Source organism: Astatotilapia calliptera, chromosome 17, assembly GCF_900246225.1.
Source record: "Astatotilapia calliptera chromosome 17, fAstCal1.2, whole genome shotgun sequence".
Classification (NCBI taxonomy): domain Eukaryota; kingdom Metazoa; phylum Chordata; class Actinopteri; order Cichliformes; family Cichlidae; genus Astatotilapia; species Astatotilapia calliptera.
This window is the reverse complement of record NC_039318.1, coordinates 13,147,428-13,172,315: the sequence shown is the minus strand read 5'-3', so window position 1 is coordinate 13,172,315 and position 24,888 is coordinate 13,147,428. Positions and strand designations below refer to the sequence as shown.

Here is a 24,888-nt window from a genome sequence, read left to right as displayed (position 1 = left end):
AACCGCTGGCAGAAATGAGAAGGTCTCAGATACAAAAATAAATAATAATAATACTTTTTTTTTAAAAAAAAGAAAGAAACAGTTTAAGAAACTGATGCAACTACATCCTAGCACACATCACTCAAAGATTGCAGTTTTGTCCCATTATCCGGCTTCTTCCTCGTAGCACAAACTGTGGGGTGTGCCTGTCAAATACATGTGGTATGAGGCTTTGGTCACAAGTCATTACCTTATGGTTTTCACCACACGAGGTCTTTGAAGTCAAGGCAATCGAGTCATTAAAACAAGGCCTCAGGCCACAGCAACCACACACTAACAGCTGACTAATTGGATATACTGAAACCTTGTGAAAAATTAATTCTTAATAAGGACGTTGCTAACTGTTAATAAAAGATTACATAGTTTTAAGGATGGTGCAAAATGTACAATCTTAGAGATTGTACATTTTGCACCCCCCACACAAACTATATTTTATTTTATATAAATATAATACGTGTCTGCAGTGGCATCGGGCCTGCAGCGGGTTATGGGAATAACATCTTGCTGCTAAAATGGAGCCAATGTGAAAATGTTCCAAAGGCTGATCAGAGCTGCATACCTGACCACCCCCATTAAGCTGATAAAATCTATGGACTAAAAGAGGGCGAAGACAAAACCACACACACACTGTGGTCAAATTAGTTTGAACAAAGGAACACGTGATAATGAGAAAATACTGTTTTTAGAAGTGCTTTGATTTTTTTTCTTTATATCAAGACATTCAGAAATGACTTTTGTTTTTTGTTAAAACACCACTGCAGGGCTGCACAGTGCTTGTTTGTTTGTTTGAATGAACAGGCACCACGTTAAGAAGTATACTTCATGACAAAAACACTTGTCAGTTACTGTATTAATCAGGTTATTAAAGGGTTATCTGATCAATACCTTCAAATAATAGTAACGGTAGGGCTGCTCAATTAATCGAATTTTAATCACGATTACGATCTGGGCTTTCAACGATCATTAAAAATGACTGAGCCGATTATTAGCCCCTCCCTCATTTATCCGCGACACCTTAAAGGCCGGTCCGTGAAAATATTGTCGGGCATAAACCGGTCCGTGGCGCAAAAAAGGTTGGAGACCGCTGATTAAGAGGACCCGAGGGAAGCTCGGAAAGCTAAGCAGAAGTTATTTGGAGAGTGACTGCCGTTGGTTGAAAAGAGAGTTTAAAAAAAAAAAAACTTCGGTGGTGTTGCACACTATTTTATATTATTTTTTTAAAGTCATTGTTAACCCTTTAAAGCCAGTCAGTTTTGTAAGCTCCGTTTTGCGTAACTATTTTTAAATCCCTGTAGAACCTGAACCGTGTAAGCTAGCGCAATAATTTGTTTTGCATATGAAACCGGAGGAGTTGTACTTACATCTGATGCCATCAGCTTGTCCTCGGTCACAGTTTCCTTCCACATAAAGCTTTGCAAAAATTGCATAAAAAGCGCTTGCAGGAACAAAAACATAATATTCCAGAAACACGCTTTGCCGTTCCTATCAGCTGTTCGTAACACTTCCCACAGTGAAATGATGCACATGCTGTTTTCTTTGCAAATTTGCATCATAGGATTGTTTTTTGTTTTTCCTGCAGTATATAAAAATTGCTGTATCTCCAAAATAAAACTATGAAGACACTCAAAATAAATTTCCTGTTGTTGTAAACTATTTTTTGCAACTTTATTGTATTTAAAGTTTTGACTGATAAACCTCTTAAATTTCTCCAAGTAGAAATATATGTAAACAAAACAAAAGCGATTTTCAATTTTTTTTGTAGTTTATTGCACTTTTTTGCAATTAATGTAATTACTATGGACTTAATGCATACATATTATTAAAATATGGGCTATAACAGTTGTATTGATGTATAGCAACTTGAAATGCTCCCACAAATGGCACTACAGCATGTAAAAATATAATATAAGCTCTGGTGGACTTGGTTCTATGGTAGGTCTTAAAGGGTTAAATATCGTCAAATAATCGTGATCTCAATTTCAGTGAAAATAATCGTGATTATCATTTTTGCCATAATCGAGCAGCCCTAAGTAACGGAGCTGAAAAGTGAGGGAAAGGGCGAGTCCTTTCCTGTTAAGCATCAGCCACACTTACATTGTACTACATGTCAAGTATTTTTTTTTTTTTTTTTTTTTTTAAGAAGTTCATCATAAGTCAAAAATAAGGTCTTGTAGATTATCCCTTTCAGAAACTACAGCTCCCAGCGAAATGACAAATGACCCACCTGGAGCCAAGAGGCGGCACAGAAACCAAGCAGCGTCTCCAAAACACTTCACCTGTGGACCGGGCTTCAACCACCTCAGCTTGCCAGTCTGGCACCACAAGTCCCAGTCACACCCTAGTGGTAACCCTGGCAGGGCGAAAACTTCATACCGACTCTTGAGCTGAACTTGGAGATCTCAAAAGAGTGTGTGAAAATGCTGAGATTGACAAAATGTAAGCCGCTGACCCGCATGGCTCAAAGGCCTCATCACGCAGCACTAATAAAATTTAAAACTTGGGTTTCCCACTAAGAACCATCCCCCCCATCCACCTCCCTTACAAAAAAGTGAAGGGACAATCAGATGGGGCGCCTGCGCTGTCTGCACAAACTATCTTGGATCATCTTCACATTCCTATGCTGTTCACTCATCTGCAGGCGCTTTCACTTGCAGTTTTTCAGGCATTGATGAATGCATTATTAAGGCACAAACGAGCCACAAACGTCGACTGAAATTGTCAACATCATTTGAACCAGTGCTAACTGACTCCCTAGTCACTGTACAATATAAAAAAAAAACTAAAAAAAAAAACATGAATAAACTATAGAGAGGAAATCAAATTATGCAACAGCCCTCACTTATGAGAGTGATACAGAGATTCATACGAATAAAGATACATTTCTAGATCATCATGCGTACCGTAGGCAGGTAAATGTGAGTGGGTAGGAGAGATGGTAAAGAGATAAAGAATAATAAGGGACGACTCCTTCTCCTGGGGTGGTCTCCTTCTCAGGTTTCTGAGCCTGATGTGAGATCATGTCTGGACACTGTTAGAGGGTCATGGGGCTTTGTTCTAAATCATGTACTCTAAAGGCAGTTACATGGACTGATTAACCAAAGCGAGGATCGCTCTAAAGGGAAGGTTAAACAACATGACACTGGATTTGACTTTGCAAAGCAAAACTAGCACAGCTCACTGCTGCTGACACTTGCTGGCATGACTGAAAGTACTGATTAACCCCAACCCGTTTGACAAAAAGCAAACAAGATGTCAAATGCACAACTTTTTGCAAAAGGTATTCATGAAATTGTAGATGCAAAGCTTGATATTGTGTTAATATGAATTTTCCTGGTAACAGCAGTGCTTTAAAGTGGATCTATGTCATACCTGATGTTAAAAGAGAATACACCAAATCGCAACGACAATTGCATCAGGGTGCTTTATATTCTATGGCAAAATTCCTACAATATTAGAAACCCGAGAAATCACACAAACCACTATGAGCAAGGGAGGAAAAAAGAAATCCCTTTAAACAGGACGAAACAGTAGCATAACTAAGGGAGGTTTCAGGGTCACCTGATCTAGCCCTAACTAGAAGTTTGTTTGTTTTAAAAAAAAAGTAAACATAATGTTACAATATGACTGTACTGTAAATTTAAACATATCACGACTCACCCAATTTGCAATGCGGGCCCCAGCTGTGCATGCAGGGAGCTGAGCCTGAACAGTAAAAATGTGTCATTTCAAATATAGATCCAGAAAGCCGCCACTAGCTACCACTTTCCGCACATTTTGAACCACAAAATGTTTTCAATCTTTGCCTACATAAAGCTTCATAACATGTAAGAGGTCTCTGTTCTGTCAATGCATTGATCTTAAATTGAATGTCGTCTGTGTTAAGCAGACTTGGACAAAATAAATCACCACACACACCTTCCTAAAGATTCAGTGCATGTTAAACTAAATGTACAAAACACATTTTCCTGATAAAGCAACAGGTATCAACCATAACATACAAATGACAACGCGGCAAATGGATTTTTCATAAATGCACTGTTATTAAGACTGGAGGTCATTACAGCCTGAATAATGAGTGCTGCAGTGTAACACAACATTCGTCTTTATGGCATGAGATGATTAACTGGATGCAGGATTTGTGTTGGCTACTTTTGCGTGCCAAGGGAGGTAACCTGGGAGCTGTGGTGAGGAAGAAAAACAGCGAACCCATGCTTGGCCAAATTACAGAAATATATAAGGACATTTATGCACAGTCATATAGACGTACACATGAGGATGGAACAAATAACACAGCTTGAGACATCACACGTTGAGAAGTTTGTTCATTCTTGTTTGACACCTGAACAGTTTAAATTGGCAAACGCTCTGTGTCTGTACACGAGCGGATTATATAAAAAGGAGGACAGTTTTTGAGTTGTGACCCTCATTTGCGGCAGGAAACCTCACTGCCAAAGTACACACATAAAATGCACAAACACACAAATTTCCTCTTTTACCTGTTCAATTTGTAGGAAAACTATCTCACAGGATAGCGACCCTGCCTGACAGAAAACGGTGAAGATTAGTCTAGGCCAGGGGTTGGCAACCTGCGGCTCTTTAGTCGTTACAGTGCGGCTCCGTGTGGTTTGGGAAAATAAATTTGTCTGTTTTTTTAAGTAATTAGCTGAAGTGTATTTTATTTATGTTAATTCTTTTTTTTAACTTGTACTTCTAAATTGGAAGATTATTGTGATATTGAAACACAAACATAAAATGATATTCTATTATTTTTTGATCGCTCAAAATAAGCATCGCACTTGCGGAAGCCGGTATACCCGCCGAAACGCCGTGCCTTTATCGAGACTTTCAACCCCAGGTAGGCCAATTATGGATCTTCGGATCCACATTATGTCGGCAGCTGTTCTCCACCGTGAACTATGTTAAAAACAAACACCGCTCACGCCTCACAGATGACAGCTTACAGTCCTGCATAAAGATGAAAGTGACTTTGTACAGCCCCGATTTCCAGAAGCTGTGCGCAGAGGTTCAGGAGCAGAAGTCCCATTGTAAACCTATCACGGCAGACCCGACGATGTTTGTATGAACAGGCTTTTCAGCATCTCTTTATTGACCACTTTTCACACACGGTTGCTGTACAGCCGGCTGTAGCTTTTCAGTTCACAGCCGCACAGACGTTAAAGCGGCGAGGCGTGATTGCGGGTGCCACTCAGGTGCGTCCGCCTCCACTGCAGCGCCTCTTCTTTAAGAGTTCAAAATGTGTTAATTACATAAATAAAATTTTATTTATGTCATGATAGAGAAATATAGAGAAAATTTAATTTTCTCTATAGCAGTTCATGAATTTCATAAGCAACACACCTGTTACACCCCGGCCTAGGCAACCGGGGTGCAACGTAGAAAAGCAAAGATAAGGAAAATAAAACTACGAAGAAAAACACTAAGGCTCTCCACCAAAATCCCAAAAAGTGTCTCAAAACGAATTTATTTACATCAAAACACAAAACGTCAAACTATTTACAACGGGGGGGAAGATCGCGACCATGACATACAGAAACACAGGGCTTAAATACATAGAAGGAGCAATCAGGGAATGGACCACAGGAGGGAAACACAGCCGGGGCAAATTAGAACTGAACACACTAAGATGACACAGACTTTCAAAGTAAAGTAGGAAACACATAACAGTCACGCAAAAACAACACATTACCAACGCCAAATCGTAACATACCCGGAGGAGCACCTAGACACTCAAATCCCCACACAATTACGGCCACAGTCGTAACACCCCCTTACCCAAGAATTAACATTAACCCCAAAATGTTTAATTCAAGGAGACAGTGCTCTAGACAGGGTGTCAGCCAATACGTTAACCTTCCCTTTCTTGTAGCTGATCTCCAAGTTAAAAATCTTGCAACAACAAGGACCAGCGCATAAGTCTTTGATTGGAGTTGCACATTCGGGAAAGGAACACCAGTGGGTTGTGACCGGTAAACACCTGCACAGGCAGCACACTTGACCCAGCATAGACCTAACATACCCCCCCACCCAAAAAAACAAACATTTAAAACATACAACCCCAACGAAAAAATGAAAAGTTCCATGTCCAGCCCATACGGCACCGGCCACCGTCCCGCAGGCGACGCTGATGACTGGACGGGTCCTCCAGTGGAAACGGAAAACCGGAGCGGGCCCTCGGACACTCCAGCGAAGACGGATGAAGGCTGGAGCGGTCCCACGGACCCTCCAGCAGACGACGAAGGCTGAGGCGGTCCCTCGGACCCCCCAGCGAAGGCAAATGAAAACTGAAGCGGTCCCACGGACCCTCCAGCGGAGGCAGATGAAACTGATGGAGGCTGGAGCGGTCCCCCTGACCCTCCAGCAGACGACGAAGGCTGAGGCGGTCCCTCGGACCCCCCAGCGAAGGCAAATGAAGGCTGGAGCGGTCCCACGGACCCTCCAGCGAAGGCGGATGAAGTGTGGAGCGGTCCCACGGACCCTCCAACGAAGACAGACGGAGGCTGGAGCGGTCCTCGGACCCCACAGTGATTGGACGAGCCCCCATATGTTACACCCCGGCCTAGGCAACCGGGGTGCAACGTAGAAAAACAAAGAGAAGGAAAATAAAACTACGAAGAAAAACACTAAGGCTCTCCACCAAAATCCCAAAAAGTGTCTCAAAACGAATTTATTTACATCAAAACACAAAACGTCAAACTATTTACAACGGGGGGGAAGATCGCGACCATGACATACAGAAACACAGGGCTTAAATACATAGAAGGAGCAATCAGGGAATGGACCACAGGAGGGAAACACAGCCGGGGCAAATTAGAACTGAACACACTAAGATGACACAGACTTTCAAAGTAAAGTAGGAAACACATAACAGTCACGCAAAAACAACACATTACCAACGCCAAATCGTAACATACCCGGAGGAGCACCTAGACACTCAAATCCCCACACAATTACGGCCACAGTCGTAACACACCTTAGTTGTTCACACAAAGCATAAAGGTAAAAAAAACCAAAAAAACAATATATACAGTGTTATCTTCATTTTAGATGTCAAAAAGTATTTGCGGCTCCCAGTGTTTTCTTTTGCGTGGAAATTGCCTCCAAATGGCTCTTTGGGTGCTAAAGGTTGCTGACCCCTGGTCTAGGCAGAGGAGGAAGAGAGACATAGAGAAAGAAAAAAATGGAAAGGAAGAGAGGATTAAAGTAGGAAGAGGAAGAAATGAACAGTGATCAAGCAGATGACGACACAAAAGTGACCCATGATAAAAGCAGGGAGAGCTGGTGTTTGAGGTTGAGAGTCTGAAGAGATCAAAGGCCGAGAAGGAAAAAGACAGAGGCAGAAAAAGAAATGCAAACAAAGAGAGATTAGACATGTGCACCTGTTGGTTTTGGCACGCGTGGAGTGCAGTCGATAGGCCCAGAAACTCTTATGTAGACCTTTGGTTAGGGAAAGAAATACGACTTACAGCGAGCCCAGTGATTATCTTGGACCTAACATAGACCTTGGACTTAAGATGTGATCAAGTGGTTGGCACATTGGCTTCAAATCAAACCCAAACATGCTGCAAATACTTGTATGTCATATGTTTTCACATCCATTACTCATGAGTAATTAGCAATGTTACTCACCCTTGTTTCTTCAAGTTTGTCTGCTTTTAACCAAAGTTATGTTTGTAGAGTCACTGTGTCAAAATGATTCTACCTTCATAATCACGCCTTTGAGATGCAAGCTCCTTAACTGAACACTTGCACCAACCTTAGCTAAATCAAGGCAGGTGGAAGAAAGGCTTCAAATGCAACATGAGGAGCTGCTGACGGCAGAATTAAAACAGACAAGGGGAACAAATGAGAGCCAAACCGTTTTGTTTTTCTAAAACACAATAAAATATATTTATTAGTGAAAACAAATAGTAGTAGTCAGACTTTAACAATCCTCTCTCAAACATGTCTGACTCTTCTGATTAGAGTGTATGCAGCTCCCATTTATGTCACGTAGCTCAATCTAAAGGTAGCTTAGCTAGATGGCAGGCTAACTAATAAAATAAATAAAAGAAACTGATGACGGTCCATTCCACTTATTCATCTGTGGTGAATAAATGCATTATTTGGCATTTGAGCATACATTTATTTAACTAGCACAAGTGGAATTATGCTTACAAGCTAACTAGTGCTACATGGTTACGTTAAAATGTGCTGAGTAATATTAAAGTACATTCAGGTTTATGTTTAAGTTCTGAAAGAACTTTTTCCTTTATGAAATTTCCATTACAAACGCCGCCTCTATAAGTCTGTACACACTGGTGGGAATAACAGCCATAAATTACAGTAGAAAAAACACTATTATATGAGTCATTTCATCTACAATCATAATCTATTTCACAATCTCTTATTTGCCTGAAAACCTGGATGGATGGATGGTTTGAAAGACTGCTTAAGGGCAGTAGGTCTCAAAAATGGTAGGTGGTGAAAATCTTTGAAATGAAAAATATGCATCTGTTTAACTAAACTGTTTTCTCGGTTGGAAATTTGGATTAGATTACCTACTGATATTTTTGTTTTTGTTGTACTTGTCATGTTGTTTCAATCCAACATGCAAGCTGAATAAAAATAGAACATTCTTAATTTTTTTGTCTACAAAAATACTCAACATATTTTATTCAGAAATTGTCGGTACTAGTTTTTGCCAGGTCAGGTTTTTTTGTTTTTGTTTTTTTAGTGTGGGCTCAAATGTGGGACTTTACAGGGCCGATTATCTAGGTAATAAGATTTGAGATGCAACTTCATGAGAAGAAAGGGCAGTGATATGTACTATTTATTTTTCTCCCTATAGCACTTCTTACCAGCAGCCAACTATGTGTTTTGTTTTGAATAGACACACATATGAGATTCTCTTTAGCTCAGAATTGAAACAACTAAATTCCCGGAGGATAGGCAGAATGAGTGAGCACAGATGTCGGAAAGGGCTAATACAAAAAAAAAAAAAAAAAAAGGAAAACAAAGCAAGCCATCTCCCTTATTAGCCATAAATAAATGAATGAATGAATCATCTGGAACTGGCTGAATAAAGAGAAAATTTAGCCTCTGGCAGATTCTCCTGTCTTTTGTCAAGTCTGTGAAGCAAAGTGTTCTCACCCCAGCAAGTACAGGCCTATTTCCTGTATGGTAATTTAAAGAAACATGACTGCCAAGGTGTTTATTTGTATTTTTTAAATACCTGCAGATACAGATTACTCACATTAAATTGAGGAAAAGGAATTAAACCAATGCATCAATGTCAGTTTCAACATCATAGGACCTACAAGCCTGCAGCAACTTAAAGTACTATTAAGTAAGGGTCCAACCTAGTTCACCTGAAATTTGTGCAAATACAGAATTTGAGTTAAAAACCAATATGAACTCTCCTATATGCAAAGGATATAGACATATAGTAAATCCAAGGCACGCGCGCACACACACACACACACACACACACACACACACACACACACACACACACACACACACACACACAGTTTCATCAACATGTCAACTGTTGGGGGGGTGTCAGGGTTTTTTTTGTTTTGTTTTTTTCCCTGAGCTGTCTAAACATCGAAAACCTCTCCTATTCAGATTCATGAGTCGATCGCTGGTGTGTGCAGAAGCTTGAGCATGAGTGCTTTCAAAAGGGAGAGAGAGGGAGAGAGTTCCCCAAGGACATTCACAAGTTTCTAGTATGTAAATGGAAAAATGGCTTTGCTGCTGTAAAAGCCAGGAGGGGGAGAGACGTGCTTCTTTGATGATGTATGCAGGAGACATATGACGACTCCTCTCGAAGAAGATTCACCCATTTGGCATTCCTGCTGCGGCGGTCAACGTGCTCGGTTTGGCACCTCATTAAACACCAAAATAATATTCACATTCTAAGAATGGGTAGGTAGATTATATGAGTCCATGATTTTACACTTACTATAAAAGTCGGTCTCATTTTTTATTTGACTGCCTTACTTTTTTTTTTTTTAAGTCAAAATTAGATCCACTGAGTAAGTTAATCATTTTATTTGTTCCTTCATTATCTCATACTTTACAATATACAGTCACATCACTAAAACTAACCCAGTGCAGAGGAGTGTAAATCAGCACGCCACTACAAATGTGGGCACAAACGCACGCAGACGCAGACTACACCACCAGTGAACACAGATACCTGTTCCCACAGAGCTCAGTATCAGCCTAACAGTGCTTTCACACATAGACCAGGTAACGCAGACAGACTAACGTTTCCGGGAAAGGTAAGAGGTGTTGGCTGCACTCCTGTGACTGGGAGCCATGAAAACAGAGCAGGATTAAAAACTCCTACTTGCTTCAGATCAAGGACAAAACACCATCAAAGACTTTCTTTATTTTGCATTTGTGTGTGTGGTTAGTGTTACAATTATTCTTCAATTTTGCTAAACTCGAGCTTTGCAACGGACTATTTCCATCTTTTATATACAGCCTATGTTTTGACTCTAAAACAGGAAGTTCCATGTGGGAAAATGGCTAAAGGAACTCGCATTTGGCAGAGAGCCGTGAAAATGCAAGCCAAAGACAGACGCCTGTATGCAAATTAGTCATGACGCTCTCAATTCAGCTTCACTGAAATCATCAATGGGAGCACGCGGGCACATTTGCATAGACTTGCAAGCATTCGAAAGCAGCAAAACCTGTGAAAAATCTCACGTTTTTGATTGGGGTAGCACGGGCAAGGCTATTTGTAAATCTGAAAGGGATGAACCTCAGACACATTCTGCCAGAGCAAATGAAACATGAGCTCTCAGCTTTGTCCAATTCCCAGGCTACACAGCCTGAGCACATTTTCTGAAAACATGCATTATTATATCACAATTGTTTAAAAAAAAAAACTAAGTCCATAACAAGTGAAGAAAAGCTGCACATTGTCACCCTGTTCGCTTGCCAGCAAGATACCAGCAGAAAACCTGGCCAGCTGACGTACTGATGCCTGGGCTGGAGTATTTGAGAATAATTGGCATGACACCAGCCAACCAAGCCTAAAACAAACCTGGTCTACTGAAAAGTAAAGATCTGGGAAACAGAAGTGTGGAAGTCAAGAGAGGATGAGGAGGAGTGGATGAGACCGGATAAAATGAGACTGTAGTGTTCTTGTAGAAAGCGTTATAACTGGGCTTCTGCCAGAAAAAAACAAAAACTTTAAAAAGAAAGAAATAAAGGAGACAGACCAGCTTGCTAGGCTATTGACTCAACATTAAGACCTCTCAGCTAGAATGCCAGGACTGATTTCAAAAACACGCCGTCTGTCTGTTGGATGAGAGACGTTTTCTTTGTGAACCACAGATTTTCTAAATTCAGGAAGTAACGGGGGACACGATCTATAGTGAAAAGCAGTAAAATCATTTAAAGGGATTCTCCACAGGTTACGTCACAGAAAGGATCATGACATTAAGGACTGGCTTGCAGGTTTTGGGTGAGTACATATAAGTGACGGTATAGTCAGAAGAGATTCAGGCTGTAAATTGTACAGAAAAACATGTCAGAAACCTAAAAACAGTCTATTCATACTACACCAATACACATCAACAGTAGCAGGTTTGTTGAGCCTGACCACAAGTTGACACACTCAGAAAGCAGGACATGCCAACTGTTTGTTACAACCAAGTCAAACAGGAGGAGATCACATAGAGAACCTGGACAGACGCACTTAAGACAGTGTAAACAAGCATAGGATAACTGGTAAGTTTCTTAAACTCAACGCCTACAAGTGAAATGTGCTGCAAGAACATCTTAAGATGGTCCCCGTGCAACAAGAGCAATATGACTTTATGAGTCAGACCTCACGTGAGACATTATTGGTCATCAAATCCCGACTTGACTAAAAAAACCATTATATTGTACTGGCGCAATCTATGCGAAGTGTACACAGTACGCCTGGATTTTTCATTGTTTATCCAGGGAACAAATATCATTTTGCAGTCTTTATTTCAGAGAGCTGCACTGTTTGGCGATCTTGAGTAAAGCTGGCCATCTCCGTGTCAAACACTGAGGCCTGTTTGGCCTAATGCTCATGTTCCATTACTTTTGAGTCAGCCTAAACCAAATAAACCACTCGTTTAGTAGACACATATCTGAGCTCAGAGACACTGATAGCTAAACACAGTTGTGCATGTAGCTTTTTATGAGTCTCCATGTTTATAAGACTTGTGTATGTGTGTGTATAGGCAGACATAAAGATATGGATAGCACCAGAGCGCGACAGTAGGGATTCACACGCATTTGGAACAGTTAAAGTGGTGTTTCGGAGTCTACCAGCATTTCATCTCATGCTCAAAGCTGTGACACTCCTCCTTGCCTCCTAATTAGCGAGCTGTAGCACATTTTCCCCCTTTGCCATTTTCTGTGCAAGAAAAACAACAACGCATTTCTTTTCATCTTCCAACCAGCCTTGTCTTACAGAGACAGACGGAGGCAGAGAGTCCAGAGTTCAACTCATTAGTCCAGGTCACTTCCTGATTCATCTTCAAAGCCAGCAAGCCAGCAGCGTACAAAAGGCAAAGGACATGGTTTCACATGCCACCACCCACAGACACAATTACACCATGAATCAAGAGAAGATGAAGATGTTTGAGAAGATAGGCAAAGAAGAAAGTAGAAACAGTGAAAGCATTTTTAATCCACTGAAACCTGAAGGCATAAAGATCATACTTTTCTTTTTTTTCCTGAGGTATTCCAGCAATGCTGAAACCAGTGCCACAAAAACCCAAATGTCAAAGTATCTCTAGCATTTACAGCATTATAACCATGGACTTTACTGTCTTTTAGCTCATTATTTTTGCTTTAAAGACCAATTGTTTTCATGTTTAAAGGTCAGTCATTGAAACAAAAGGGTGTTGAGACCAAAACAGAGCCAGAGGCCCAACGTTGCTAATATTGCTCTGTGTTTGATGTATGGGGATGGATTGCAGACAGACTCCAATGACAAATATTTGTGTTCTATGATCGTACTACATATTACTAGATATGTACCACATTTTAGTTCACGTTGAGGCATTGTAGTGCAATGGCTTAAGTGGACAAAACTGTGTGGTTACTACCTGGACATCTTTAAATGGAGCTGGAGGCTTGTTGCCTCCAATTGCCCAAAAATGTAATCACTGCTGCTTTTCACAAAATAAAATCAAAGGTTTACTCGGCTACAGTACACCTTCTTCATATTGTGTTTTAGTCAAATTTAAGGTTGCTTACCTGTGAATTCACACATGCACACACTATACACGCTACCACAGCTTTACATCGGTGCACTGATGGGCCTTGGGCCTGTAAATTTACACAAGGTTTCCATGTTTTACTGTCTCGCAGTATGTGAATAAAGAAGTTAGACCACTTCCATGACCCTGCGACCCTAGAGTTTGGGAGGCGTCTTACAAATCCTCAGAAACTGAGAGAAGACTGCTGCCACTGTGCTTTTGTGTGTTTGTGAGTGTGTGTGAGACTCCACAATATGAAAGCCTGCCATTTCTTGGCTGCGACCGATTCACACGATCTTTTCTACTCTAGTTTTCATTCCAACCCCCAGCACCTACTTTAGCATTTTCTGTCTATGCTCTGAACTGCACGCTGCCTTAAAGAGGAAGCCCCAAAGCCTGCTGTTACTTATGCGCAGTCAGATCTCCACCCCCCCCCTCCCAAAGAAAATGCACTTACCATATACAAAAAAAACCCAACAAAAACAAAAAACTGCAACTAGGCATAAAAACATGGGTGAAAATTTGAGACACCCTCGGAATAAGCGCTCCTTAACAAAAGTAAAAGTTGGGCGATTATATATGCGACTCAGAGCACCGAGAAAGAGGCGTAAGCAGAGAAAGAGAAACGAGGGAAAAAAGGCATGCAAAACAGTCTGATCTGCTTCTCCACAGTTGGAGCTCCAACTCTCCTCATCAAGAATGTAAAGCCTCTTCTGCAGGAGTGTGCGCATGCATCCGTGAGAGTGTGTGTGTGTGTGTGTGTGTGTGTGTCTGCGCATGCATTTTGAGGGGGATGGGGACCATGTTGTCTGGGGGGCAGGGGGAGTGGGAGCTGGTCCCCGTATTCTCTTTGCCCTCCCAAATGGGCATTTTGTTCACTGCCCCCCTTTGCCTTCACCACAACCCCCGCCCCTTTCCTTTCCCCTCTCTCTCTCTTATTCAGGCGGAGTTCATTTTGAGTCTCGCCCATTGTGGCGAATGAAGGGACTGACTTGCTAAAGGGTGGCCTGGGGTCCCCTGGCTCACACTGCCAGGTCATCTCCTGTTGGAGCTAACTAAGTAACACTGGCTGGAATCTAGAAAAAGAAAACACAAAGCTTGGATCACCAATAAAGATCCTCTCTCTCTTTCACACATGCACACACATTCATTGTGGCTTATGTGTGTGTGAGAGAATTAGTGTGTAGAAAAGAGAGGGCAGAGGGAGGGTGACGGCGAATGGGACATGAAGAGTGAGAGGGGTAACAGAGAAAGAGAGAATCATTAAGAAAAAGTGAGAATGAGCCGATTAAGCACAGCCTGTTAATTAGTTCTTATCACTAATAAGCAGAGGGCCGAGTTAGCTACTTTTGCTAAAAACCTGGAGCGCTGCGCAATGACAGGATTTAGCTCAACACACAGGAGATAACTGCGTGGATAATTTCAGTTGTCAGGAAAGTTGATGATGAAACTATACAAATATTATATACATTTGGACCAAAAGTTACTGCTGGATTATTGTGGTCTCAATATCTTATGTATATCTCAGTGTTTTGTCACACGTACTGTGGTTAAATCAGAATAAAAGGTTACGCAATATTGTTACTATTTTCACTCAGTTTGGGAAAGCTCAGCTTTTTTAAGTGTTGCTTTAAAAAAAAAAATAAGCCCAGTCGATGCGTTTCCTACAGTAGATGTCAGTCTGCAATCCCTCCTAACAGAAAAAAGCGCTGACTGGCACAGAAGCCAAGCACTATAGACAGGATCAGCTCCAACAATTGAATCTTAGCCAACCAAAAGAAATACAGATTGAGTGCGTTCTCTGCTTAGAGATCCTTCTTTCTAACATGGGCCCAAAGCCGTTGCAAACTTGTGTACGCTAGAAAGCTTCGCTGACGAAAATAGTAGTTTTATCTTGCACAACACATGAGTTTCTGGTCTACCGCTGCCTCAACTGAGTGGTACATTTGTGTTATTGTGTGCCTCAGATGTTTAGTGGGTTAGCTAGGATCCAAACTTACATTTGAAAAACACAAAAGTATGTAGCTTTAGACCTACGAGGTAAAAATTGCGAGTGCGATGGATTTGAAAAGAGTTCTTTGTTTGTTTGTAGTTTGCACAAATCAACAAAGTGTGTTAACTGTTGCCACGTGTCATTGTAGCACTAAGTTCACGTATACCCTAGGGTTGTCATGACACTAGAATTGCAAAATCCGTGCTAATACCCAGTAAAGCAGTCCATACCATCTGATACCACAGGATAGAGTTTGAACCCATCCTCCAACAACAGAAGGAACGGCAAAGAAGTTGTTTCTTGAAAAAGCCAAGTTGTTCATTTTTAACAAATTTTCCCAAATTATAAGATAGATTTAACAAAATACGCACTTAAGATCAAGTTTAAAGGTTTTATTCATTTCTATAATTTTTTTTGATAAATTCACTTTAGATCATGAAGGTCAAATGTAGGTCAAATGATAGAACTTATTAATAAACAGAGTACAACAAACAAGACCATACCTAACATCACTGTGAAAGATTGAACTGGTCACTCCCTGCACTTTAAAACAGACCTCACAGCAAAAGAAGAAACAGATTTTAAGAAATTATTGTAAACGTAGAAAAGTTAAAGTTCATCATCTTGTCCACATCTGCCGGCAGCCTCTCTCTCATCCACTGGTCACACTGCTCTGCCTCAGTCTGCAGCTCTTTAGGTGTGAAAACCCCATCTGATTTGGCTGCTCTGCTCCGGACAAGTTTTCAAAACTCAGGACCATCTTCTCGGTTCAGCAACGTTCCTTCGCTGCTCTGCACAGCCAGTAACATGTCCAGTTGTCCCCATGTCCATAATCTGCTCCGTCACAGCTCAATATTCCACCTGTTATTCATGTTTTATCCATCTACACTGAGCTCAGCTGCTATATTAATGGTAACAGATGGCTATTGTGTCCAATGTGACTATTGGGCAATTGCTAATAGATAAATAGTGAAACTAGTTGACATTCATATTTCAGGGCTATACTTCTTTATTTAAGAACATTTAGTTCATTGTTCTGTGAATAATGCCAGATGCTAGCTCTACCTGCAAGTGGCCCACTTAGCTTTATATCAGGTTAAACCGATAAGGACAGTATGTTTACAGCTTCCTAATCTAACTGCTTAACTTCAAAGCACTGCGACAGCAGCCAAGGAAACATTCCATCGAGATTCTTAACAGGAGCTTGGCATTTTAGGAGCAGGTCAGGAGGAAAAGAGTGTGCAACCAAAACAGTTACAAAAATGTACAGGCTTAAGAGGCTGTGGGGGAAAAAAACAAAACAAAACAAAAAAAACACAGCAAAACCAATTTCAGTCAAAGCTAAACTGAGAGGCCCTCCTTTAACTAAGAAATGTGGAAAACGGATCAAAAAGCGGTGAGTTAAATGATCTGGCCACGACAGTACAGACAGATTTAAACCACAACAGCTGGTGCAGAAGGAGAAGAACATCAGTTTCATGCTTTGTCCTGACCGCTGTCCAACGGGAGCCAAGAGGCAGTGCAGCAGGCTGTACTTAAACTGGCTGAAAATGTAAAGGGATCTGACCGAAATGATGGAAAGCTGTATCATGTAAACGCTCTGGAAAAAAAATATATTTCTTTCCATAAAGCTCTTCCAACAGCCTTGCAGTCCAAAACGACTCAAACACAAAACAATCTACAATTTGTATTTACAAGTCAAATTTTACAACCTGACATGGATAACTTAGAAAATGTCACTTAAAACATGTGGAAAATTTCTCTTTTATCTGCTGAAGGAAGAAAGTTTTCTATGCTCAACTTTTTGATACGCCAAGTACTCTGGTAGCCCATCATTGTCTAGTATGCAACTTACGCAACTGTGATGTGGAAATGTGATGTACTAAAGCCTCTAGTGCATACACACTGAGAACAGACAGAAGATAAACTTTTGAAACCAAGAAATGTGCAAATCAGACTGTGGACACCTTTTTTTCCTTTTGAGAAAAAAAAAGTGTGAATGGGAGTTTGTATGAATCTCAAGTTTCATCAGTGATCTTTCAGCCTGGTGCTGTTATGAAGACATTTTCTTAAAACTACCACACAGTCAAATTAGCACTGATCCAAAACCACAGGCTTTCATATTTGAGCACCATGCATATCTGCACAAATGTAACAACAGTCCACCCAACAATAGCTAGACAATAGGCATTAATTTAAAAGTCTGAACTAATAAAGTAAAGTCAACATTCCCACCTCTGGAGCCACGTCAAAAAATAAAAATAAAAGAAGATGGCCTCCTTGGTCATAATCATATTAAACAGTAGACTCTAATAAGACCAATAGATGCCCTACCCAAGCTAAGAAACAATAAGAAAAAAAAAAAAAGAGACAAAATTATTAAAAATGACCTCCTTAAATCCAGACAGCTTCTATCTGACAGTAATACCCAACTCCTAGTTTGATCCAAGAATTCTAGGGACCTCGCAGCGTTTGGTGTGTGCTTGGTTTAGAAGCCAGACACACTGTTCTCAAAGGCAGTTTGGTTATAAAGGGTGCCTGAACCCCTCAGTGGCTGGAATTAGGCCCAAACACACAAGCAGCCATTGATTTAATAAAAACTCTTTACTCTATTCTCTCCTGCATTGTAACAGAAGTAACAATCGACAGAGCTGGGCTGCTTCCCAGGATTTTGGACAGCCCAAGAATTTTGAAGACCAATGTGAAAGTCATCCCAAGTTTAAAACACTACAGACGTTGCTGTGGGACCTTGCAGCTGTTGGCAGAGAGCCCTGTTTTTTTCCAGCAAAATGAACAAAGGAAAACAAATTCTCAGTTTCGACTGAACAGTGCAACTTTCAAATTATAGAAGAAAAAAAAAAACTCTTGCCAATAAATGTAGACAGCGTATAGCCTCGAATGTGCACGATGCTCATTTGCAATTCAGCAAGGATAAAAACAATAAAGAACAAAAAAAGAAAACATTAAAGCTGCACACACTGCAAAACATTGCAGCTTGAAGTTATGAAGTATTCATGCATCTTCAGCAACTTGGGAGCAAGAATCTAACAACTATGTTTTAAAAGCAGGTAGTTTTAAAGCAACAGAAACTTTTCTGTGCAATAAAAGCTTGGGGGAAAAAAAGACACTGTTAAAAATGGAAAAAGAACAGACAGTCCAGCACAGCCTCAGGGGGCTCATATACCAATGAGATGCATCACAATTTATGGTCAGAATGAAAAAAGAAGAAAAACTTCTGGCCTTGCTATTCAATTCAAGGTCGACTAATTCACAGCACTCCTGGTTCTATTAACCAAACACATAAAAAGAGATCGGAGGGAAAGGCAAACAGTGCATACCATTAATGGGATGAGGTTAGAATCCAATCAAGGTTAAACAAAGTAACCACATGTCACATTAACAGAGATCGTTAAAAACCAGACAGGAAGACTTTTAACCCATTCCCCCATAAATTCTATGGTTGAGCCGCAAACACCCAAGAATTTTACTTTGCTTTTAACATTTGATCTTGTGCTTGTTGTTTCAATGTGGATACTTTCTTTCTGTAAAGTGTGGGAAAGCTTAAAGTTGTGGTCTTTAGATAATAAGGATATAGAACAATCTGAAGATTAGGCTGCAACAGTCCATCAATTCTTCTGAGCACTTTTCCAGTTCCACGGCCACAGGGGGACTGCAACTTATCACAGTTGTCATGGGGCAAAAGGCAAAGCCCATCACTAGGCTAACACAAAATGACAACCATTCAAATTTACTCTGCTTCCACTACTTGAAATTCTGTCATTCGTATTTAGACCTTGGCCTACTAGGGTAGCAACAAGGCAAGACTCAATCCAAATTAGTATTCACTGTTTAGGAACCAAGAATGTACGTACCAACTCACGAGCCAGTCTACATACAAGGTTAGAGCTGAGCCAACGAAAGATTTTCCTAGTCGTTCCTAGTAAAATTAATTCGTTTATACATTGGTTCACCTCTGCTGGCACAAAATAAAATATTAATTACAGAATATCGGTTTAAATATGTGAACCGCATTTTAATTAAGTGAGACAACTGGGTTAGTTCACATTTGCTGTGACGACTTTACGATCTAACCCTGCTCGGACTCACTCATTTAAATGCCAGATAGAAAGAACAACAAGAATGCTCAAGAGTTCATCAGAATAAAATTTTACTGCAACATCATGCAGAGCTTCTGTTTGAATACTTGCATAATAAACATAGTAAAGATGGAGGAATGAATGAGACTGTTTCCATCAGTGAAACAGTCTCATATTTTGTCATTTGCAGAAGTATACTTACTGAAAGAGAAAACTTGGTCGCATTACATAACCTCTGTGCCCCGAAGAAAGGGAACTAAAAACAGCCCCATTATAGCTGGAACAAGGCAAGAGCAGAGACGTGCTGAAAAGACACTGAAAAGCTCATATTCCCATTAGATGAGGACTATTGAAAATAAAAAGTTCTATAAGACACCTCTTCTTTCATATAATCTGGGTTATAATCAGCTGAAAATGCTCTCAGACTACCAGGTTCCAATCTGAGCAGACAGGCTGCACAGTGGCTCACAAATAAATCGTAATCATGTTGTTAATTGAATGATCTGCTTCAACATGCACACTTAGAGAAGGCTCAAAGTCAAAAGAGAGAGAGTGTGGATGGGGAATAGTAACAGTCCGAGATGAAGCGGTGGGCCTGTGAGGCTCATAGTAACCTTGACTGAGCACAGAGCCATGCAGGCAACGCAGTAAGAGGCAAGAAGGCTTTGAAGCTGTACTGCAGAGAGCCTAGCAGGAATTCTGATGTCCTGCTGTATATCCTCAAACCTTCCTCCTCCCCCACCCTGTCTCTGCAACTGATTCAATATAAAGTGAGGGAACGGGAACACAGGCCAATAAAAGAGAAAGAAGAGAAATGGGAGCAAGAAGATTAGAATAAAGGTAGATGGAGACCGAGAGAGACAGAGGAGTGCATGTTAAATCAAATCAAGCCAAGTCTAGGTTAAAGAAACCAACAAAGTGTCAATCTCAGCTCTGTTACCATTGGACTGATCCCAAACCAGAAAATAGCAGAGTGAAGACATTGTCAGAGCTACCCCAACACAAACCTTCACTACGCTATCAATATTCAATTAGGGGGCCAGGGATAAATGGACGAGCCAGCCTCAGGGGTTCAGCCTCAAACCATACTGTTGTATGAGGATTGAGGCCCTTGAAACTAACACAGTGAAACTTTCTTTATAAATAAGCAGCCAATAGTGCATACATGCTTCTCAACGTTAAAAGCAATCAGGCTATGTACGTTTAACATCTCTCTTTACTGCATGTTTACAAGTGATCAAGCCTGTTGCTCCACTTACTGGTCAGTTTCTTCCCCTCTGCTGTTGGACACATGAACAATAACCGTATGACTGTTCCCACCACTAACACATGACCCTACGCTGTGTTCACTGCATCACCCCATGTTTGGCACTGATCACCACCTGCACTCATGTATATATCTATCTACTTAGCACTTTTAATTCTTATTCTTATATTTTTTTATGACAGTATGTTTGCACTGAAGCACCGCAGCAATTTCCTAATGTTGTAAACCTGCTCAACATTTGGCAATAAAACCCTTTCTGATTCTGATTCTGAAAAGTAGCTGCAGTCGTGTGTTTTGTAAGAAAAGAGATTGAATTTCCTATCGAGATCCAAAACTAAACTTGCCATCTTCAGCCTTCTGCTTAAGCCTGCAGGAAATCGAACATGAAAAGCTCTATGGGTATCTAAGACCTTCTCCTTTCACAATAAGCAGTCGTAATGTAGAAATCTTCATCATAAATTATTCAGGAAGATATGAAACGTCTCAAAAGGGAAGACTGTCATCAAGTTTCTGATTGATACGTCGCAAACCTGCAAAGTCTGACCCTACCTACAGTAGGGTTTCACCACTAAATCAAATACATATATATTTATATTAAGAGCAGACCTGTCAGCGTAAAAGCATCAGCTGTAAGCCCTCAAGTCCCCTGATGACTAAGTCAATGACAGAGTGAACAAGGCTAACCCAGTGACTCAGAAACACCGATGAGAGGCGAGCCTCAAATTACACATCTGCCAGAGAATGAGGGGTGGGGTGCAGAGGGGTACAATTACATTTTAAATGGGCATGCTGGGATGCTCACTTGATGGCAAAATCCTCAGATCTCATCTGAAAAGGCAGCGCGTGAACTCGGCACATAGCTCAGTGGACAAAGAAACCTGAAGAACTCCTTTAAGAGATAATGAGGGCCAGCTGTGACTCAAGAAATTAAAGACTTTTAATGAAAATCAGTGATTCTGTTTGGATACAAACATATGTGGAAAAGATTGTTTTTCTTTTAAAGAGAGAAAGGGACAAAAAAAATTAGCTGAACTGGCACATCTCTGAATTTCAATCAGGCACGATATGAGCACCACAGCCGATGTCCTTTCGTGGCCTGAAACAGACCCTTGCAGTTGTGTTTTCACTGGAAAACCACTCTGGCAAATCTGTGAAATGTGCCACTTCAATTGAAGTAAGTAAAAAAACAAAAAAAAGCTTCACGCCAAGTCGGATTTTCAGAGCTCTGCAACATCTTCATAGCTCAAAACCGTTTTCCCCTGACACGGGGGAAGGATGCCGACTGCTGAACACTTCATTTTGTACGCTGCTGTATGAATGCGAAATTAGTCACGAGAATCTAAGTGAGGCCGACAATAAGCTGAGATCATTTCGTATTAATTACATCTTTGTCACTGATGGAGGCGTTTTACTCTCGTTTGAGGGGAAAACAGCTATTAATTCAAAGTATTCACACCAACAGGAGCTGAAAACAAGAATTGCACAGGGAGAGGGAAAAAAGTCAGAGAAAGGGAGAGCGATAATGATGGAAAGAACCAGAAACGGGGCGGCGAGAGCACAAACTGGAGCTCAGGGAGGGGATGAGCGGTGACAACAGCAGATCCGGTGGGATCAGAGGAAGCCCTCAAAGCCGACTCCCAAAGCTGGGATGAAGGCGGCTCAGTGTGGAAGCAGAGAAGATGAAACACCATTTGGGGCCGAGGCCCCCCCGCTGCTGCGCCTCTGTGTTCGGGGCCTGCGAGCTCCTCTGCCTCTGAAGTGCTAAACACCTCCTTCACACCCCTGGCACTGCACCCTCCTGCCATTTGGTGATTTAATGCAGCACTGCACGGATGGATGATTATCATATAGTGCATTTACTCGTCTACTGGGGCTGCAACAATGCAGTCATTCTCACTGATGACTCTGGCTTCTTTTTAGAGTCGAAGCATTTTTTGTTTGGTCACTACAATACTAAGAATGAGTCCCCAAAAATGCTCACTTCAGTATCACACAAGATGAACACAAATCTGCTTGCAAGATGGAGTGATTGAGTTTGGAATTTTTGAATGAAATGACTTCCACTCTCCAAAGAAAGATCTGTCTCTCATGTCCACCGACTCGCTGTTGAATGGGTTCATTTCGGCTGGTATCTCATGAGATCAAAACTCCAAAACATCTGCATCTTTATTTTGACTGTGACGCTTGCTTGGCGGACAACAAACACTGATCACGACCAAACTAATCCCTTATCTTGAAAGCAGTCGGTGGGGTGTCTTTAGAAGGCAATGAAGCACACAGCTAGAAGCACAAAATTGTGACAATTGCAGATTTCCTCCTTTTGGACCTGAATATTTTTGGTGTTTTGGGGCTTTTAAATAGACAGAAGGACTAAGAAGATGTGACCACAGAAATTTCAATTTTGTGGAGTTTTATTAATTAAATTATTAGACAAATCTACAAAAACAAATTCTAAAATTGCTAAAAACATTGCTCATGAAGAAAACATGTATCAGTGGCAGCTTTAGGTGCAATCATTTGTGCTAGAACTGATGCTGAGAGAGTGTGTTTCTATCCACGTGAAATCCAGGCTGTTTGTGTTTAATCATAAACCATCACCAGCTCTTTCTGGGGGAAATATGATTTTCTGGATGAGCCCATATGCTGCAGCAGATTGACTTGCGGGAGATTATTTATCAACCAGGTAAAAGATAAACTCGAGTATGTGCACAATGACATGTGCTCAGGAGCACACAGCGGGACAGAGGGCACTCATTTTTAAGAAATTATGACGTGCATTATGAAGGACACTTTGTCCCGCTTTTTGTTGGCATTTTCAGGTAGCGCGCACAAAAAACAAACACACACAGAGAGTGTAGTAATAACTGAAGGTATTGGAATTTAAATAAATTTCATTATTACTGGGACTACTTAAGAGCTTAAAAAAAGAATAAAAGGGTAAAACGCCAGCCTTTCAGAACCTCAAACCTCCGGCGTGTTCATGTCCCAGATAAACGCGTCCCAACTTCAAAGAGCCTGTTGTTACACTGCAACATAGAAGCTTATTGTTTCGCAACACTTTTAACATCTCTGTCGACAAACTATCTTTTCTGCGGTTATGAGAGTATTGTTGTTATTATTTTAGTTTTGCGCTGTGCAGGCCTGTTTTAGAGCTCCTGTTTGCGCCAGAAAAAAACCCATTAAAACCCGCTCCAACTCGCTCGACGTGACACGAGCGGAGGTTATCTGCTTTGCACCCAAACACATTCAGCGGTTCTTCAAACAACTTGGTGTCTTTTATTTGTTTTATTTAATTACCTGCATAGTGAAGACTCCCAGCTCCTGAGAGGACAGCTTTTTCATCTGTTCGGCCAAGACTTGCGCTTCTTCCAGGATGGAAAACTCCGTCTCGGCTCCGCAATATCCACTAGAAAGAGCCAAGCAGATTAACACGAAGCTCCGCGAAAAAGCCATGAAGCCTCCGCGCGAGCCAATGTGTTTATCCCGAAAAGCAGCGCGCGCGTTCAGTCTCAAAAACAGAGGTTTCTCCGCTGACCGCCTCGCCATGATGGTTGAGGGGGTTTACAAACTGGAGAAGCACGGAGTCAGAACGGGTGGTTTTGAGGGGGGGAACTTCAAGGGAAACTACTTTTACAACTTTGCAGCGTAGAGTACGTGTGCCCTTTCTCTCCGGTACAAGTCTCCAGAATTCCCAGCGACACAAATCATTGCACCTCCTTGAAATCCCTCCAGAGAAGAAAGCAAATCCATGCGGGGCAGGGAATATGTTTATTCTTTCTTTTCTTCCCCCTTACGTTGTCGGTGTTCCCTCTTCGATCAGTGGCTCCAACTCCTGGAAGTCTGGCAAAGTGTGTGTGAGCCGGAGAGTCACCACAAAGGGGGTGAAAGTAGTAGGCGTGGAAACACCGAGGAGTCCTGCCGGCGCCTGGATCTGACGATCAATGGATCAGGCTTTCGCGATGCCTTCAGTAGCTCCGTGAAAAAGAACACCGCCGATATGAAATAACCCTGTTTTATAGATAAATACGATGGGAAGAGTTTTTATTTCTCAGTCCCAATTCTTCAACGTGTGACAAAACAGGTTTATATTCATATATGAGTGGTGCATATAAATTACTGCTCAAAAACAGAGAAATCTCTTTAATTCGAGGTTCATCGAAAGCACCATCACGCCTTCAAAGATTTCTTACCAGTCACCAAAAAGGGAAGCGCCTCTGGGGAGTTTCACAATGATTT

General features: G+C 41.2%; 1 protein-coding gene across 1 annotated transcript in view; it reads right to left on the bottom strand.

Annotated features, from left to right (window-relative positions):
* Positions 1-24,577, bottom strand: part of cachd1 (cache domain containing 1) — a 102,322-nt gene extending 77,745 nt beyond the window's left edge. The window contains exon 1 of the mRNA XM_026146152.1: positions 23,950-24,577. Coding sequence (XP_026001937.1) covers positions 23,950-24,198 — 249 coding nt within the window. The 5' untranslated portion in view covers positions 24,199-24,577. The remainder of the gene's footprint in view (positions 1-23,949) is intronic.
* Between the last annotated feature and the right edge of the window lie 311 nt (positions 24,578-24,888).